Source organism: Periplaneta americana, chromosome 8 (genome assembly GCF_040183065.1).
Source record: "Periplaneta americana isolate PAMFEO1 chromosome 8, P.americana_PAMFEO1_priV1, whole genome shotgun sequence".
NCBI classification, from domain to species: domain Eukaryota; kingdom Metazoa; phylum Arthropoda; class Insecta; order Blattodea; family Blattidae; genus Periplaneta; species Periplaneta americana.
In genome coordinates, this window is record NC_091124.1 from 86635281 (window position 1) to 86654006 (window position 18726).

General features: G+C 37.9%; 2 protein-coding genes across 5 annotated transcripts in view; one reads left to right on the forward strand and one right to left on the reverse strand.

The window, feature by feature from the left end:
* The window catches only part of LOC138704857 (alkaline phosphatase-like), a 670581-nt gene that overhangs the window by 137068 nt on the left and 514787 nt on the right, over window positions 1–18726 (reverse strand). The gene's annotated exons all lie outside the window — the stretch shown is intronic.
* Window positions 1–18726, forward strand: part of LOC138704858 (caspase-like) — a 147689-nt gene that overhangs the window by 72276 nt on the left and 56687 nt on the right. The window contains exons 2-3 of the mRNA XM_069833190.1: window positions 1486–1611; window positions 6483–6772. Of these exons, the coding sequence (XP_069689291.1) occupies window positions 1517–1611; window positions 6483–6772 (385 nt within the window). The 5' untranslated portion in view covers window positions 1486–1516. The remainder of the gene's footprint in view (window positions 1–1485; window positions 1612–6482; window positions 6773–18726) is intronic.

Below are 18726 nucleotides of genomic sequence, written 5' to 3' on the forward strand. Positions count from 1 at the left end.
GTTAGTTTCATTATAAATAACAAATATTAATCAGTAATTAATTTAAGTAAGAATTTATGTAATTTTGACCTAAATGAAGTTATTGTCCAACAACCTCTTACATTACTCAGAAGCGAGCTCCTATTTCTAGCAACTGAAACTGTATAGGTTAAAGAATATAAAGATGTCTTATGGCCTAGATCATATATGTAATAGATAACTCCTCGCTACGTTAAAATCGGCAGCACTTTGAAGAGAACAACCGCCAGGATCGCCACCCGTCCGCCGTAAACGAAAACGAGATGGCAGCACAGTCGCTAATGCAATTCAAATGGGTATTATGACGTGACTCCTTATGCAACAACTAGATGGCAGCGTAGTAAACCTGACAAAAGTTGTTAACCTCAAAGCCTATAACCCCGACATATCTGTTACATATATGATCTAGGCTTATGGTAAGGTATAGGCCTACATTACATAAATCCGTCGACTGTACTTCGTCGGTTAAACAAAAACTAAATAAACGTTTGAAAGATCGTCTATTGTGAATGCTCACATTTAAATACATTTATTTTAGCAATATTTTCGTTCCAGTTCTCGTTGTCGTTTTCGTTCCCGGTTTATTGTGAACCAGCCTTTAGACTTCGCCCCAGCCCATTTTTTAACTACTTCAACCTATAGATGAAAATAGGGAAAGGTGGAAAGTGTTGTTGGAATGAGAGAAGGAATCAGGAGTACCTCGAGAAAAATGCCTGCAACGTCTTCTTTGTCAACTACAAATCCATCCCAACCTCGCCGGGGATGGAACCCAGGTCGCCTGGATAGAAGACTAAGGCGCTAGCACTTGAGCCACAGATGATTGGTATAAGGTTATTCGTCCCTAAAAATAATTACATATTTCTAACAGTGAGAAAGAATTGATACTTGGTCGTAAATAGTTCATTGTAATAATATTATTGTCTCTAGAGGTAATTAATTCGCTTAGTAGAAAGAATCTCCTCAAACCACCTCTTCAATTCATAGTTATCACTACCATCATTGGAGAATGGGGTTCAATTCTCTGCAAGTCCTGTCACAATTGTGGTGGACAACATTTCAAAGGCAGTTTTTCGAAGACATGTTATTTCAGTCTTTCAATTTCCAACATTTTTCTATTGTGGTTGAAATAATATATATTCTTCTCTCAACTCTCCTGTAATTAACAAAGAACTGACCGTATTCCCTTTCATCTCATGGTCCTTTCATGTTTCACTGCCTGTCATAGCGTCCTGTACTACTCCGTTTCGCAACCCAGGACATCATCCAAAAACAAAACATCGTTTTCATGCTGCAACTGGCTTGCAACTTCCAGCGGGGATGAATTATAGTTCGACCAGCTTAACAACAGATGACTCCTCAGTTGCAGAGTCGCGCTATTTTTCGGTGGTACAGATCTCCCGCATGTAACCCACTAGGTTAGTTACGAAGAATTTTTGAAACGTGTATAATTCTTTGTTTTTCATGCAGACGACATAAATCAGCTGTGTAGCAGTGCGGTATGGAGAGTGAAGACATACAGGAACTGAATGGCCGAGAGATGGCAGTGCAGAGCATGAGCGAGACGGATGCTTGGATCTTCAAATCAAGCAGCAGGCAAGTCAAGCTGCTGTGTTCTTCAAGGACATGCAGTTCCCACCAACTTATGGGTACTATAAAGACTGCGAGATGTGTATAGGAAAAAAGAAGGGCTGGGTGGGGATGGAAATTGAAGTTTTACAGACACAATAATGGTAAATTTATTATTATTATTATTATTATTATTATTATTATTATTATTATTATTATGTGGATAGCATGTTTGCCCCCCACCAACCAAGCGTCCGTAGTTCGATTCCCAGGGCGGGCAATGGAAGAGATTTATCTCCCGTCCAAATGGCTGGATGTTTGTCCCTTGGCAAGTGCTGTGCTGTGTTGTCTCAGTGGTGGCCCTGCTCTGGCTGACCGTACTATCAGGGAGGCCCACAATGTGTGCCTGTCAAGTGTTGGTCCGAAGCTACGTTTATACACTCTCCTACACGTATTTTATTTTGAGTTGATAGGAAGGGAGATAATAATAATAATAATAATAATAATAATAATAATAATAATAATAATACAAGACTACCATTGTTTACATTTCAGATTCTGCTACTTCGTGAGTTTCCGCCTTCTATTGTTAAGACTGTTGTTATATAAGGGAACTTCTAATTTGTGGCATACCCCAAAGTCTTCTTGGGACTTATTAAACTTAGCTATATCCGACGTATTGTAGTGATATAATCTATTTATAACCTTATTAGCGAAGATCAATTGTTGCAGTATAGGCATAATGTTCAGTGTTTCTTTTTCAATATGGAAGGTACATCAGATTTAATCCATAGTAGGCCTGCCTGGATGAAATAATGACATACTGTACGTTCTTCAACCACTTGGTGGTAAATTATTATTATTATTATTATTATTATTATTATTATTATTATTATTATTAATTATTAATGTTATTTATCGATTGTACTCCTGTATATCAAGGGATCTTGCTTCCAGTATCTTAGGAATAAATCTGGACAGTGATATCCTATAACGCTATCCGAAGGATTTGATCTGTCCTAAATAATACAATATATTATATTTCACAAACGTTTGCCTATCCTGTTAATGTTAGAACATAGAACATAGAAGCTTTTGTCATCTAGTCTACTTTAAAAAGCTGAAAGAGTTTATAAATTAGTTCTGTTACCGGTTGTTCTGTATGGCTGTGAAACTTGGACTCTCACTTTGAGAGAGGAACAGAGGTTAAAAGTGTTCGAGAATAAGGTGCTTAGGAAAATATTAGGGGCTAAGAGGGATAAAGTTACAGGAGAATGGAGAAAGTTACACAACACATGTATTCTTCCCCTAACATAATTAGGGACATTAAATCCAGACGTTTGAGATGGGTAGGGCATGTAGCACGCATAGGTGAATCCGGAAATCCGTATAGAGTGTTAGTTGGGAGACCTGTGGGGAAAGACCTTTGGTGAGGCCGAGCGCAGATGGGAAGATAATATTAAAATAGATTTGAGGTGAGTGGGATATGATGGTAGGGACTGGATTAATCTTGCTCAAGATAGGGACCGATGTTGGGCTTATGTGAGGGCGGCAATGAACCTTCGGATTCTCTAAAAGCCATTTGTAAGTGTTATTATTATTATTATTATTATTATTATTATTATTATTACTACTACTACTACTACTACTACGACAGTTGAACTTGGTTGTAGTGACCACCTGGCTACAGCGATAGTCTCTGTATTATAAATATGCAATTTATTATTTTTATAATGACACACTTTTAATAAGTATCTCAGATTATAGCGACATTTAGCTATAGTGTAGATGCTTTAAATTAGTGATTAATATCGTTTTCAGCTATTGTGTCATAGCATTTTACGGACCAAGAACTGAAATTTCAAGACAAGAGGGTGGAGCAGGTCAAACTCGTTCTTTTGTTGTACCAACAACCCTTTACAAACACTAGCAGGCCAACTTGTATACCGTACTGTTATCCAGACATTCAGTTCCGACTACCGACAGTAACTTCAGACATTGAGTTTGCAAACAGACGTTACATCTATACCAGAGCTGGACACCGGGAGCGAATCCAAACTCTAAACGGGGACGCTTAATATTCATCCGTGGCGGCATCAACGCTGCACGGTGTTCGGCGGGGAAGAAAGGGGTTGAAGAGAAGTCATGTGGCTCCCCGTGAGAGAGTAGAATTTGGTCTTGGTGCCCAGCCCTGATCTAGACCATCCGGTACAATGGATCGAGGCGCAAAGAAAAGGAAAAACCTCCAAGCGTGGAAAGTAATGTTATAATTTTTATAAGTTGAGAGTGTTAAAAAATGCTGGTGTGAGGCGGGAATTTGGTTTGGTTATGGAAAAATGAAAAATGGTTTACAAATACAGTATTTTGCAAACCGGAAGCAAAAAAAAAAACTACAGATTTCTTCAACCTATATTCTTAATATTGTGAGTACTGTGTATATTTTAATTAACACACAAGAAGAGTGTAAGGTATTTTAAAAAGATATAGGAGGCCTACCGTAGGCCTATGTAAAATTACAAATTACACTGTAATAGGGTATAAAATATTGTGATTGTATTAATTTTTCTTTGAACTTTATTTACTGTACTGTATCTCTTTCTTTCTTCTTTCTTACTTTGTTTAAAGCCCTTTTTATCCGAATTACACACCATTGCGGGTAGGAGAGGGAGCTTCTTCAGAACGTACACTAGACATCTCACAAATGCGGGCCTCCTTGGTCATGGGATCGGCATGACGCAGAACCACCGCAGAGAGATCACAGGACAAGCACAATATAACGGACAAACTTCTAGTCCCGTGGACGGAAAATAAATTCCTTTCATTGCCCATCCTGGGAATCGAACCTCGAACTATTGGTTTTGGAAGTCCGCACGCTATCCTCATAGCCACATTAGTGGACTTTTTCTTATAGCAACACTTGTTTATTGCGACATGTTTTATTTAGTCACTTCAATGGTGTTATAACCAAGTTCAATGTATTATTATTATTATTATTATTATTATTATTATTATTATTATTATAGATGAAATTATTGGGTATCATCAGTGTGGTTTTAGGCATAATAGATCGACTATTGATCAGATTTTTTTTATTCGACAGATATTGGAGAAAAAATGGGAGTATAAGGGTACAGTACATCAGTTATTCATGGATTTCAAAAAGGCGTATGACTCGGTTAAGAGAGAAGTTTTATATGATATTCTTATTGAATTTGATATTCCCAAGAAACTAGTTCGATTAATTAAAATGTGTCTTAGTGAAACTTACAGCAGAGTCCGTATAGGCCAGTTTCTATCTGATGCTTTTCCAATTCACTGCGGGCTAAAGCAGGGAGATGCATTGTCACCTCTACTTTTTAACTTTGCTCTAGAATATGCCATTAGGAAAGTTCAGGATAACACAGAGGGTTTGGAATTGAACGGGTTACATCAGCTGCTTATCTATGCGGATGACGTGAATATGTTAGGAGAAAATCCACAAACGATTAGGGAAAACACGAAAATTCTAGTTGAAGCAAGTAAACCGATAGGATTGGAAGTAAATCCCGAAAAGACTAAGTATATGATTATGTCTCGTGACCCGAATACTGTACGAAATGGAAATATAAAAGTTGGAGATTTATCGAAGAGGTGTAAAAATTCAAATATCTTGGAGCAACAGTAACAAATATAAATGACACTCAGGAGGAAATTAAACGCAGAATAAATATGGGAAATGCCTGTTATTATTCAGTTGAGAAGCTTTTGTCATCTAGTCTGCTGTCAAAAAATCTGAAAGTTAGAATTTATAAAACAGTTATATTACCGGTTGTTCTGTATGGTTGTGAAGCTTGGACTCTCACTCTGAGAGAGGAACAGAGATTAAGGGTGTTTGAGAATAAGGTTCTTAGGAAAATATTTGGGGCTAAGAGGGATGAAGTTACAGGAGAATGGAGAAAGTTACACAACGCAGAGCTGCACGCATTGTATTCTTCACCTGACATAATTAGGAACATTAAATCCAGACGCTTGAGATGGGCAGGGCATGTAGCACGTATGGGCGAATCCAGAAATGCTTATAGAGTGTTAGTTGGGAGGCCGGCGGGAAAAATACCTTTGGGGAGGCCGAGACATGGATGGGAAGATAATATTAAAATGGATTTGAGGGAGGTGGGATATGATGGTAGAGACTGGATTAATCTTGCTCAGGATAGGGACCAATGGCGGGCTTATGTGAGGGCGGCAATGAACCTCCGGGTTCCTTAAAAGCCAATAAGTAAGTATTATTATTATTATTATTATTATTATTATTATTATTATTATTATTATTATTATTATTATTGGTCAGTGTAGAGTATCCACCGCCCCCTGAACGAATATTGGTTAAACGAGCGTTGAGCGACTTCCGCCGATTTTGGAATAGACACTGATGCACTTAGGTTAGGTTAGATTAGGTTAGGTTAGTTTAGGCTTTCATTATCCCGTCAAGATCAAGGTGAAAGCGATTGAGTGTGATTTTTTGTTTTCTATGTTGGCAGTTCAAATGCGTCGGTGTCTATTCCAAAATCAGCGGAAGTCGCTCAACGCTCGTTTCACTCGAATATTTCACACTTTTATCACTGCCAATGTTGCGCTATAAACCAATTTTCGCAAATCTAATGTAAAAGACTGCCTACACAAGCAACAAGTTATACTAAATGTTTAGGATTAGTGTAAAACTGGCCTATGTCTCCTATAGTGGACGGGACATTAGTAACATTCACATTATTATTATTATTATTATTATTATTATTATTATTATTATTACTACTACTACTACTACTACTACTATTACTACTACTACTACTACTACTACTACTACACTTCTTTGCCTGAAATTGAACCTGGTTTTATTGAACGGAAGTCATGCACGTTCGCAGGAGGCATAAAGACGACACCGAGCCGCTGGGGGTGCAGGATGCGACGGACGTGAGCCCGCTGCCAGCGCGGGGCTCCGGTTGCGACCGGGACGCCGAGGAGTACAACATGAAGCACCCGCGCCGTGGTGTAGCACTCATCTTCAACCACGAGAAATTCGACCGCATGCCCGCGCGCACCGGCAGCTCCAAGGACTGTGCCAACCTGTCCCACGAACTGAAGGAGCTGGGGTTCGAGGTGCGCTCTCACAAGGACCTCAGCTACGTCGAGATGGCGGCTATCCTTAATGAAAGTAAGTGAAAAGTTGCTGCTTTTTATTCTTGCGAGGTTTCGATGTTCATTTATGTTGAAGCTGAAAATGATTCGACAAATAACAGTAGCCTACCTTCTCTGTGGACAGTAACAAAATCAATACTGTTAGAACGTTTCTTTAAATGAATCTTAAAGAAAGACGTTATCACTAAGAAATACTGTACAACTGCACTACAAAGTTGACAAAGTAAAATTGAAATGAAGTTACTTAAAGTATCTATAGGAAGTAAATCGTTTGTAAATTACGTTTTTATCGGCACAATTTTTTCCTCTGTTTTACATGTTGCTGATGGACAACTGCAAGGCATTTTTATGAATTAATCCCTTTTGCACTCACTAAGAAACACTGAATTATCAAACATCAACAAACAAACGTATGATCAACAACGGTTTTAACAAAAACAGTTCAGTCGAAGTCTTAAAATAACTTAAATAGTTATGAAAAAAATGAATTGATTGGAATGTTAGCCGGTTATCTTTCGTACTGATTGAAGAAGAAATATCTATGTGTGCGTACACTAAACAAACTCTTCTATAGTTAAGAAAAAAAACTTCGAAAGTAAGAAATCCGATTGGTTACAGTGTGTATCGCGGAGAAACATTCGTCCTTCTGTTGACTGTCTTCGCGTGGTTTACAAATTTGAAAAGTGTTTTGAGGAGTAGGCCTAGCATGGGACTTCATTAAACAAGTTCAGAAACGTAGCACAAACACTTGCTAATATATTGAACGAAAAGATCTCTAGTAGGCCTATAGATCCATTCGTTATTGAATGATACTCCAGAACTCGAACATCATGAAAACTCTCAACAAATGCGGACAAGGATAGAAAAATAAATCGTCTACAATTAGCCGTAAAACAGCGAAGAAATTTAAAAAAATCGTCAACTATGTAATGTGAGCACAATAATATAATATTCTTCTAGAGCAGGGCCGGGCATGAGAGCGGCTCCATTTAGTCGGCCAGAGCTGCTCTCTCTCCGCAAGGCACTTCAATTCCAAGCCAGAGCAGAACGCTCACGCAGTGGCGGTCTCACATTACAGCTACCTTCCCTGCATTAATATAACAAGAGCCACGGTTGTTCTAGTCATTCAGTCTGTCAGTACATAATAGTTTATAAGGATAGTACATCAATCCATTGTACATTACAGAATTTATAACATTATTATTAATTTAATGAAATAAACTTCGCTCTATGCACACACACAAATCATTTACATAACCCATACGCACATACTGCAATCTCCTCACCACGGTTCTACGAGACAGGCGTATGGCTTCCACTTCCCCTACTTGCTATGGACAGAGTTCATCTGCCAATATAATTAAACATCGCTTGATGAATTCACCTTCGTTGAATGTTTTCAATTCCTTTGCAATTTCATGGCAAATTTTGTAGCTAATTCTCATAGCCGATTCACTAAGTGCATTATTGTCATCCTGTTAATACATAATACATAATATATAATATAATATAATATAATATAATATAATATAATATAATATAATATAATATAATATAATATAATATAATATATATGATATGATATATGAACATAAATTAATACAACTTAAGGAAAATGTTTCTCAGGTACTTTATTAGAGTATCTATTCGATATTTATATTGCATTATAAGTTATTATAGTACATTTAGTAATATATAATTTTAAATTATACACATATTATGGTATTTCATAGTATAGTATAGGTTATTACAGTTCATGATATATAATACGATATATGATATATCATGAACTGTAATATACTATACTATGATATATCATAATACTTGTATAATTTAAAATTATATATTATTAAATGTATAATAACTTATAATGCAATGTAAATATCTAATAGATACTCTAACATGATTTACCTGAGAAACATTTTCTTTAAGTTGTATTAATGTATGGCGTTCATTACCAACATATTTGTCATATTCAGTAGCATGTTGTAAAGAATAATGTCGTTGGATATTGAACTTCTTAATCAGTTGGAGTGTTTTATGACAAATCAAACACTTTGCTAATCCACTGCTCTCTACCAGAAAGAACTCCTCTCCCATGATACATTAAAAGCATTGTGAGAAGCGGGCCGCTTTAGTGTATGAGCGGAAGCTCCGTCTTCAAAGTTCGCCATCATACTGCAGAGTCACCACTGCACCGACACTGAATGACGTACAGTATGCCTACGTCACAGCGCTCGCAAGACCAGCTCTTTAAAGCACACAGCGCTCATTTCTCAGAATCACGTAATGTGCCCAGCCCTGTTCTAGAGTCATTCTGTATTATTTTCATGTCCTTATTGTAAAGAAATAAGTGTTTTAACAATGTCTAAAGAGCCCACAATAATTGAAAAATTGTTTCGGAACACAATGGTCTTTTTATGAGTGCCATAAATATCTTCGGTGCATTGCTTTCCATAGTACGAGGCATGTTAAATCCCCAACCTTGACGGCAGATGACGTCACGAGCAGAGCTGAGGGGTCTGTTGGCCACTACCTTCCATTCTATTTTACTTGGGATTAACGGCTGTAGCTTTTGATTGTCGATGCTCTGGCCATAAATATATATTATTATATATATTATTATAATGTACCGAAGTACATATGATATTTCCATGCAGATACTCTTTCTTCGTCTGGCCATGAAGTTGAGTTCATACCGAATTGGAAAGGATAATGCCCAGTTAAGTCTTGAGTGTGAGCCTAAGTAGCACTGCACCTCGGCAACCATGTGTAACTCGATCCTACTTCTCAGGACGGCTCGTTTCATGGGTGACGTTTTGGCGCAGAATTCTCAGTAGATATGGAAATTGGCTGTCACATAAAAAATGAAACACCCTCTCATCGTTGTATTCCCCTTTTTCTCCTTGTCATCCCCTCGTTCTCCTTGTTGTCACCTTGTTCTCTTTACAAATGTAATCTTCATGTTAAAAAAAATGTTATGTTTTATTTAACGACGCTCGCAACTGCAGAGGTTATATCAGCGTCGCCGGATGTGCCGGAATTTTGTCCCGCAGGAGTTCTTTTACATGCCAGTAAATCTACTGACATGAGCCTGTCGTATTTAAGCACACTTAAATGCCATCGACCTGGCCCGGGATCGAACCCGCAACCTTGGGCATAGAAGGCCAGCGCTATACCAACTTGCCAACCAGGTCGACTGTAATCTTCATCTTACGATGTTTGGTGACGTATACACGTCCGTTGATGTGACATATTAATGAATTTAAATACTATTATAGTCACAATCATGCCATGGTATGAAAGAAAAATTTCACAACCTCGTTCTTTCAACCCATAAGCAGTGCTGACTAGATCAGATGCTATGGACAGTACTCTATAACAGAGTCGCCAGTATGAAAGGATAATTCCAAGGCTTTGGCGTGAGACGAACTCGATAGCTCAGTGTTAGAGCGCCTGACCGGAGAACAGGAAGTCGTAGGTTCGATTCCCGCTCGAGGTTGTGAAATTTTTCTTTCATACCATGGCATGATTGTGACTATAATAGTATTTAAATTCATTGTTCTCTTTGTTGTCTCTATATTATCTTTGTATTCCCATTGTTCTCCTTGTTGTCCCCACGTCCTCATTGTATTCCTCTTGTTCTCCTTGTCATTTCCTTGTTGTCCTTGTATTCTATTATTCTCCTTGTCGTCCACTTGTTCTTCTTATAATCTCATTATTCTTATTATCGCCCCTTTGTTCTCCTTGAATTCTCCTAGTTTTCCTTGTCTTCTCCCTGTTCTCATTACCTTCCAGTTTTTTTTGCATTCTCTTTCTCCTGTTTCTTTATTTTCTCCTTGTGCCCTTATTCTGTTTGTATTCTTGTTCTCCTGCACTCCCCTTGTATTCTACGTATTCGTCTTGTTTTCTTCGTCTTTCCCCTTTTCTCCTTATTTTCCTTGTCGTCCTCTTATTCTCTTTGTCACATCATTGTACTCCTATTCCCGTACTTCCTCTTTTCTTCTCTTTGTTCTCCTTGTATTCCCCTTGTTTTCCTTCTGTTCTTCTTATTCTATTTGTCTTCTCCTTGTTCTTCTTCTTGTTCTCCGTGTCTTTCATTTGTTTTCCTTCTAATCCCTTATTTTCCTTGTCATTCCCTTGTTCTGCTTGTCATCTCATCTTTATCCTTGTATTTCCTTTGTTCGTCTTGTCATTCGCTTCTTCTCCTTGTATTCCTATTGTTTTAGTTATATCCCCTCATTTGCCTTGTTTTCCACTTTTTCTCCATGTCATTCCTTTGTTTTCATTGTGTTCTCCTTATTTTTCCTTTGTTCTCCTTGTTGTTTCCTTGTTCTCCTTAACTTTCCCTTGTTATCCTTGACATCCCCTGTTTCCTTACCTTTCCCCTGTTCTTATTTTTCTGCTGTTCTCCTTCTTGTTCCCTTGTTCTCCTCGTCTTCCCCTTGTCCTCCTTGTATTCTTCTTATTCACCTTGTATTCCCCTAGCATCCTTGTCTACAGGTGATCGCACCCTCACATAGTTGTACGCAGTGATATGCAGCACAGTAAAGATATTGACCTGTCTACTTGTAATAGGTTATTTAACGACGCTGTATCAAGTACTAGGTTATTTAGCGTCATTGAAATTAATGATAGCGAAATAGTATTTGGCGAGATGAGTTCGAGATTCGTCATTTGATTACCTGACTTGCGCTTTACGACTCACAGTGGTCCAAAATCCATATTTAGGACAAAAGTAGAAAAATGACATGTAAAAAACTGAAATAAAACCCTTAAATTATTTTTCCTATATAACTGAGTAACACTGAATTGATAATCTTAATCGTCGGAGGTGGTTGCAGAGCGAGATAAGAGGCCGGTAACATGCCACATTTCGCCACCCAGCATTTTTACTCAGCAAGTGCCGCGAGTCCGCCGTTTTCTTTGTGCTGTAACTCTGTTGTAAGTGATCATATTTGGTATCAACATGTCAAGTAGTTCTTTAGGTATGTAACACTGTTTGTTTTTGTTACATTTAAAGTTATAGCATGTTAAATTAGCATGAATGGACACGGGACAAAATATGAATGTAATCATTGAGTGCAGACTTGGCTAAGATAGAGAAAAATGAAACACCCTTCGTTCCGTCCCAAAATGATTTTTTTTCACTTCCTCGAGTATTTAACTCTATTTTAAATGCAATCTTAAGGGTGCGGAGATTTGCGGAAGTGCAGTAGTGCAATTTACCTCGATGACAGTTATTTAAATATATGTGAACCGAATCTGCTTCCAAAGTACAATTCAGGAAATTCAAGGTGGGAGCTTGTTAATTATCTATCAAATAAGCTTCTCGAGTGCCCAAAAGGTGCAATAGTATCTAAAATGTTACATTTTTCTCATAAGATAATTTATCGTTTAAGAGCAAGAGGTTAAAGAATATGAGTTTTCTTTTTAACGAAATGAACATTGTCTTAGTGAACTACTTATTAAATTAGGTTCTCATTGTGATAGTAATAAAAATTTAGAGAAAACTTACCCCTGGCAAAAGTCGTGGCTGCCCAAGAAAGCTTTTCCGTTACAGCAAGTATGAGGTCGAAACAAAAGCAAGCCAGAGAATTAGAGCTTGTATACAAAATAAGTTTACTACCTGTAACTACTGTGTAAAGTTTCATGAAAATCTCTTAGACAGAAAAGTTACTAATTTTGTCTAAATGCATCCCCCTATAAGGGGCAGTTCCTCTTATACCAACGTAATGAGAGTTTGTACACAAAACAAATGTACTAAGTGTAACTATTGCATAAAATTTCATAAAAATCTGCTAGACAGGAGAAAAGTTACTATTTTTGACTAATTGGGTCCCCCTATAAGGGGTAGTTCCTCTTAGAGCAACGTAATGAGAGCTTGTATACAAAACATATATGCTACCTGTAACTACTGTGTAAAATTTCATAAAAATATGTTAGATAAGAGAAAAGTTACTAATTTTGACAAATTGCGCCCCCCTATAAGGGGTTGTTCCCCTTATACCAACGTAATCAGAGCTTGTATGTAAAACATATATGCTACCTGTAACTACTGTACAAAATTTCATAAAAGACTGTTAGATAGGAGAAAAGTTACTAATTTTGTCTATTGCGCCCCTATAAGGGGTAGTTCCCCTTATACCAACGTAATCAGAGCTTGTATGTAAAACATATATGCTACCTGTAACTACTGTACAAAATTTCATAAAAGACTGTTAGATAGGAGAAAAGTTACTAATTTTGTCTAATTGCGCCCCTATAAGGGGTAGTTCCCCTTATACTAACGTAATCAAAGCTCGTATACAAAACATATATGCTACTTGTAACAGTTCTGTAAAATTTCATAAAAATCATTGAAATAGGAGAAAAGTTACAAATTTTGTCTAATTGCGCCGCTATATATAAGGTGTAGTTCCCCTCATACCAACATAACGAGAGCTGGTATACAAAACATATATGCTGCCTGTAACTACTGTGTAAAATTTCATAAAAATCTGTTATGTAGCTGAAAAGTTATTAGTCTGTTCCGCTAAATTTGCATTCTGGACCACTGTGCGACTGGGGAAAAAATCGGAAAAAACCCAACCAGGTAAACAGCCCACGCAGGATTCTAATCCATGCCCGAACGCAAACTTGACTGAATAGACAAACGTGCTAAGGCCTGAACTACGTCAGTAGCTATAATTGCCATGTAGACCTATGTGTGTTAGTGGTTTACGCTCTATTTTCGGACTTGTTCCTCTCAAAATAATTGTTTACGTTCCTTCAGTGGGACGGTGATTCCTGGAATCAAACAAATGACAAACAGGCTTGGAAGTCACGTTAAGTATTGCATCAGTCACGAGACCCCCAGCTAGGAAGTGAAATTGCGTGTAGGCCTACCTTCCATTACATTCTCCCTTCTCAACTTATTTTCTTGTGAGTGGTGTCATTGTAATTGTGATAGGGCCGTGCCCGTCGTTTACGTTCCAGAATCTTTGTTAAGGTTCACTATAATATATCGACAAGAGTTTCATGGCTGCTCGCTCTTTGCTAGATTTTTAGATGATTCTTTGCGCGTAAGGAATTATACTGTAGCAACAGTGATGGAAAAATAATGGTAACGGGAGAAATATCTTTCACTGATGAAATGATGAGAGAATACACACGAGTAAAGAGAGCAATTTTTCCCCCTGTCCATCCATAATTTCTGTCTAGTCTTAAAGCAGAATTTATTAGCCAGAATTGACGGTTGAACGGAGGATACTTCACGTCCAGAGCGTCTCTGCACTGAGAATCTTAGTCCAAGTCCCGGCGAGTGCTAGAAGGTTTTGTGAAACAGAGTCTGTGTTGAGGGATATACATGTATGTATGTATTTTTTTAGTTGGTTATTTAACGCTGTATCAACTACGAGGTTATTTAGCGTCGATGAGATTGATGATAGCGAGATGGTATTTGGCGAGATGAGGCCGAGGATTCGCCATAGATTACCTGGCATTCACTTTACGGCTGGGGAAAACCTCGGAAAAAACCCAACCAAGTAGACAGCTCAAGCGGGGATCGAACCCGCTCCCGAGAGCAACTTCAGAACGGCAGCAAGCGCCTTAACCGACTGAGCCACGCCGGTGGCTGTCTGTGTACGTACGTATGTACAGACGATTATTTAGTCCTGACAGCTCAGCGAAGCAAAAGAGGGGAAGTAGTAGGAGGAGTGGGGAGAGTTTCGGAGTGGAGATGTGGGCGAGCGGTCAGTAATAATAACCCAAACACCCCTTGGCGTAACTAAACGGACTCGCCTGTCCCAGGCGCACATCTCCGGCGACTGTCAGGACTAAGTATGTATGTATGTATGTATGTATGTATGTATGTATGTATGTATGTATGTATGTATGTATGTATGTATGTATGTATGTATGTATGTATGTATGTATATGATCTTTCAATTGTTTTTGTTTTGTTAATGACCTGAACACAAAGCTATGGTACTTCATGTTTATATATGATTCAAATTCAGGATGAAGAGTGTAACAAATTTATGGAATGAAATATAGATTGTAAAAGAAAGGTAAAGGTATCCCCGTAACATGCCATGAAGGCACTTGGGGGGGGGGGGCATGGAGGTAGAGCCCCATGCTTTCCATGACCTCGGCACTAGAATGAGGTGGTGTGGTCGGCATCACGCTCTAACTGTTTTTTACCTCCGGGAAAGACCCGGTACTCAATGTTATAGGAGGCTAAGTGAACCGTCCTATTAAAAAAACATAACTTTCTATTACTAAAAATTCCTAACATTCTGTCGAACCTATGATAAGGAGGCTGCAATTTTGTAATGACTGCGGGAACTGTGGCGACGCGAGTGGTTTTTTTATTTCGAATAGGAGCAACCGAATACCATAGCGGAACCGTGATGTTAGCAACTCATAAAATGAGCACTATTACTGTTGTATGAGTTGTAGATCACTCAAGGTCATTATTAGTGTTTGTTGTGTCAGAGTGTAATAACCTGTGTTTTGTCATAAGTCATAGGCTGCTCCACTTCACGGAGTACAACCTTGTGTCTATCTTTTGTAGGTCGAGAAATACTCGAAATATTGGCGTACGTAAACTCCGCCAGAGGTATGAGAGAACCTCAGATAAGCAAACAACCAGACAATTAGGTGAACAGATATCCAACGAAGACATGAAGTTAATGTAACGAATATGAGAAAGTATGTGCAGTATTGCTGTTTTGGGTTTGTGGGTAAGAGACGCATTATGTGAAAGTAAGATGTATTCCAAAGAACTTATTTAACTTGATGTCGAAAACCGAGAGCAGATACAAAAGCCTTCCGTGTCCAATTAACGCGCGTGCAAATGTCTGAGTCTGTGGTTATACAAGGCAAGTTTGAGAGAGTTTTTGTAACGTTGACAAATGGCATTGACAAGAATTATGGAGTTTTATCCGTACAAATAAACTGTGCATATCTTTACATACGCTGATTGTGCAAGGCAGTTTTCTTTAAAGATTTAATGACTTTGGAATTGTATGGAAGGGAAAGTGGCCGTGCGAGGAGCCTATCGCCGGTTTAGTCACTGCTAACTGCATGACACATGTATCAACGGATTGATATGGGTGGAATAGAAGCGGCGATCAACATGTGGTGAAAGAACTTTAAATCAAGCTCAGCTTTTATTGAGGCCACATAAAAATAAACAGTGCGATGTAATTCGCACACGATATTTCATCATTTCATCATATAGGAGTATATCGTCATTGTTCCTGCAATAACTCCTATGTGATATATTTATCGATTTTCAGATTTTTGCTCTATTAAATAACTTAAATAGTGATACAGCAAATCATAAAATCTTCTCTTTGTAATTATATTTCTTTGTTTCCAAAATGTAAGAATTCACAGTCTCCTATGTACGGCTGCCATAGGATGAATGAACGTGTTTTTTCTTCCTTCTGATTTTTTTTTATTTTGCACATAGAAGTTATTGCAGGAACAATGACAATATGTGCGTGTGAATGCGCATGTGTGTGAAACACATAGCTGCATTGGTATCCCTCATGGATGGGTAATTGTTGGGGTTATCGTTTGTCATAGAATCTGTGGACATATTACAATAAAAGTATGATTGCTTCTATTTCATTCTATGAATGACTATTATGGTTAAGAATGAGGAAATGGTGAAATAATACGATTCACTCTTAACTCAGCACTAATTGGTCGCTTCCCGTAGCTCAAGACCAGAAGTTCAATCACTGCCGTTGACTGAAGTGATAGTCTACTTGTGGGGGATGTCAGTTTTTTTCTGTGTTTTTTCACTTCACCAACACTCTCCATTTAATTCTTACTTTTCCTCTTTGTGTAATTCTATCTCACCAATATAATATAGGTCTACAAGTTACGCAAGTTTTGGCAGAGTTTTTCAGAGGCTACACCAGGGATCTCAACCTTACGAATGCTGCGGGCCAATATAAAAAAAAAATGTTCTTTTAGAGGGCCGCAGACATCCTCCAATAATAAATACAGTTTACATAAATGTCTTACTAATTAGTGATTACTGTAATTTACAGTAATTAATAATACAAGTCTGTTCAAATATATATATTTTTTTAATTTTAAGTTTGAAACTTTACTATCGGGCCGCAGCAAACATAGTGGCGGGCCGCGGGTTGTGTACCGCTGGGCTACACAATCATTGAAACTGTGTGTTAAATGATTAAATCAATGGAGAGAAACAGGTTCAATTCTCAAAAAGAAACGTTGTTCGAGGCGTAAACACAACTCGTACGGTTTCTTCTTCAGTAGATACGTTTTACCGAAGAAAATGCGTTGTTGCGCTGCATATTGGCTATTAAGTATCTCGTGAAACCTATCTGCGCGTAAGGGAAAAGAAGAAGTGGACTTGAAAATTTCCATCCCTTGCTACACTTTAACTTGCAGATAGCTAGCTCTTGTACCCCAAACATGAGGTTCGGTGTACACTTGGTCAAAATGAAATTGGCCGATCTCTTTAGCAGTGAAAATTTTCCAAGGCCCTTCGGATGAGCGCGCAGTTCACTACCGCAAACCTCCGTGCGCCGCTTTAGTTAACTCCATAATACAAGGCACTGATTTGGGCTACCTCCACAGCATGCTTCGAAACTCCGTAGAGAATTTTTTGTTTTGTCCTTTCTTTTATTTTTTACAACTTCTTTTAGTGTAATATAATCAAATAATTTTGCTTATGTTAAATCATGTCAGATATAGATAATTACAAAATTGGTGAAAATTTGTGGTTATAATTCCAGGAAATTAGGATATATTTTGTCATCAGAATTACGGTTTTTCTTCTTGTTTATAATTACTACATTCAGACCCTGGTGATCACGGAGTTTGATTAGTATAATAATCATATTCCCTGTAGCACAACTTGCAAATTAATTATTGTCAATTATTTAACCGTCAACATATTTACTGAATGTTACTTAGGCAATAGAGTGTAAAGCAGCAGGGATTAATAAAATAATTAACATGGCATTTTAATACCTCTACAGCATGCTTGGCGTAGAGCTGTGGTTAAGCTACTTAACTTCTATGCAGACAGTTCGAGTTCGAATTTCCGTAGTGAATTTTTTGTTTTGTCCTTTCTTTTATTTTTTACAACTCCATTTAGTGTAATATAGTCAAATAATTCTGCTTACCTCTCTTTTCACTTATTACCTGCATTAGTTTAAAATAGGCTGGGGTGAAGTTTTGGAGATAGTATAGGGTTTCCGATGCTGATAAAGGAAGACCTTGGAGCCCCGGATCCTTGGGCTTATTATGTACTTATCCGAGGTTGGGACCTGGCTCTTCAGGTAGGAAGTAGAAATACCCACTTGTCCGCATTGGATTCATGAATGTCATCCAAGCCACCAATTGGACAGTGATTACGCATAACTTAGGCCTATAGGGCGCGAACTGGACTAAAGAAAGCCTGAGTGCAAGGATCCTTTCCGGATCTGGCTCTAAAAAACCCAAGAAAAGCCAAGCGGAGATTGAAAATGAAAGGGCCAGCAAAATTGTGCTGCCGCCTTAGTGCAAACAATTGACAAAGAAGACACCAAACCCGCTGCCCATCAGAAAGCGAATTCGTGGTTGGGTAAGTATGCCGAAAACAGATTAGATTTGATTCGCTTTTGGTATGTTTGTACTATATGTGTGCATATATAGTATGTTCAAAAAAATGTGGAATATTACTCATAACTTGTTAGATTTTAATTTCACAAAAAAAAAGAACCGTTTTATACAAAAATTGTTGGAGATAAACCATACAATTTGATACCAATGTTTGAAAAAGTTAGTTATTCAAGCGTATAGGCTGTGACAGTAAACTTTACCTCTTTAAATGGCTCCCTATATTAAAATTTACATATTCCAAATCTTCATTAAATTTTACTCATTCACCTGTTTCATGTATTTTAACTACTTATTAAACTTGTTTCGTGGACTAAAAAAATACATCAGAGGGTT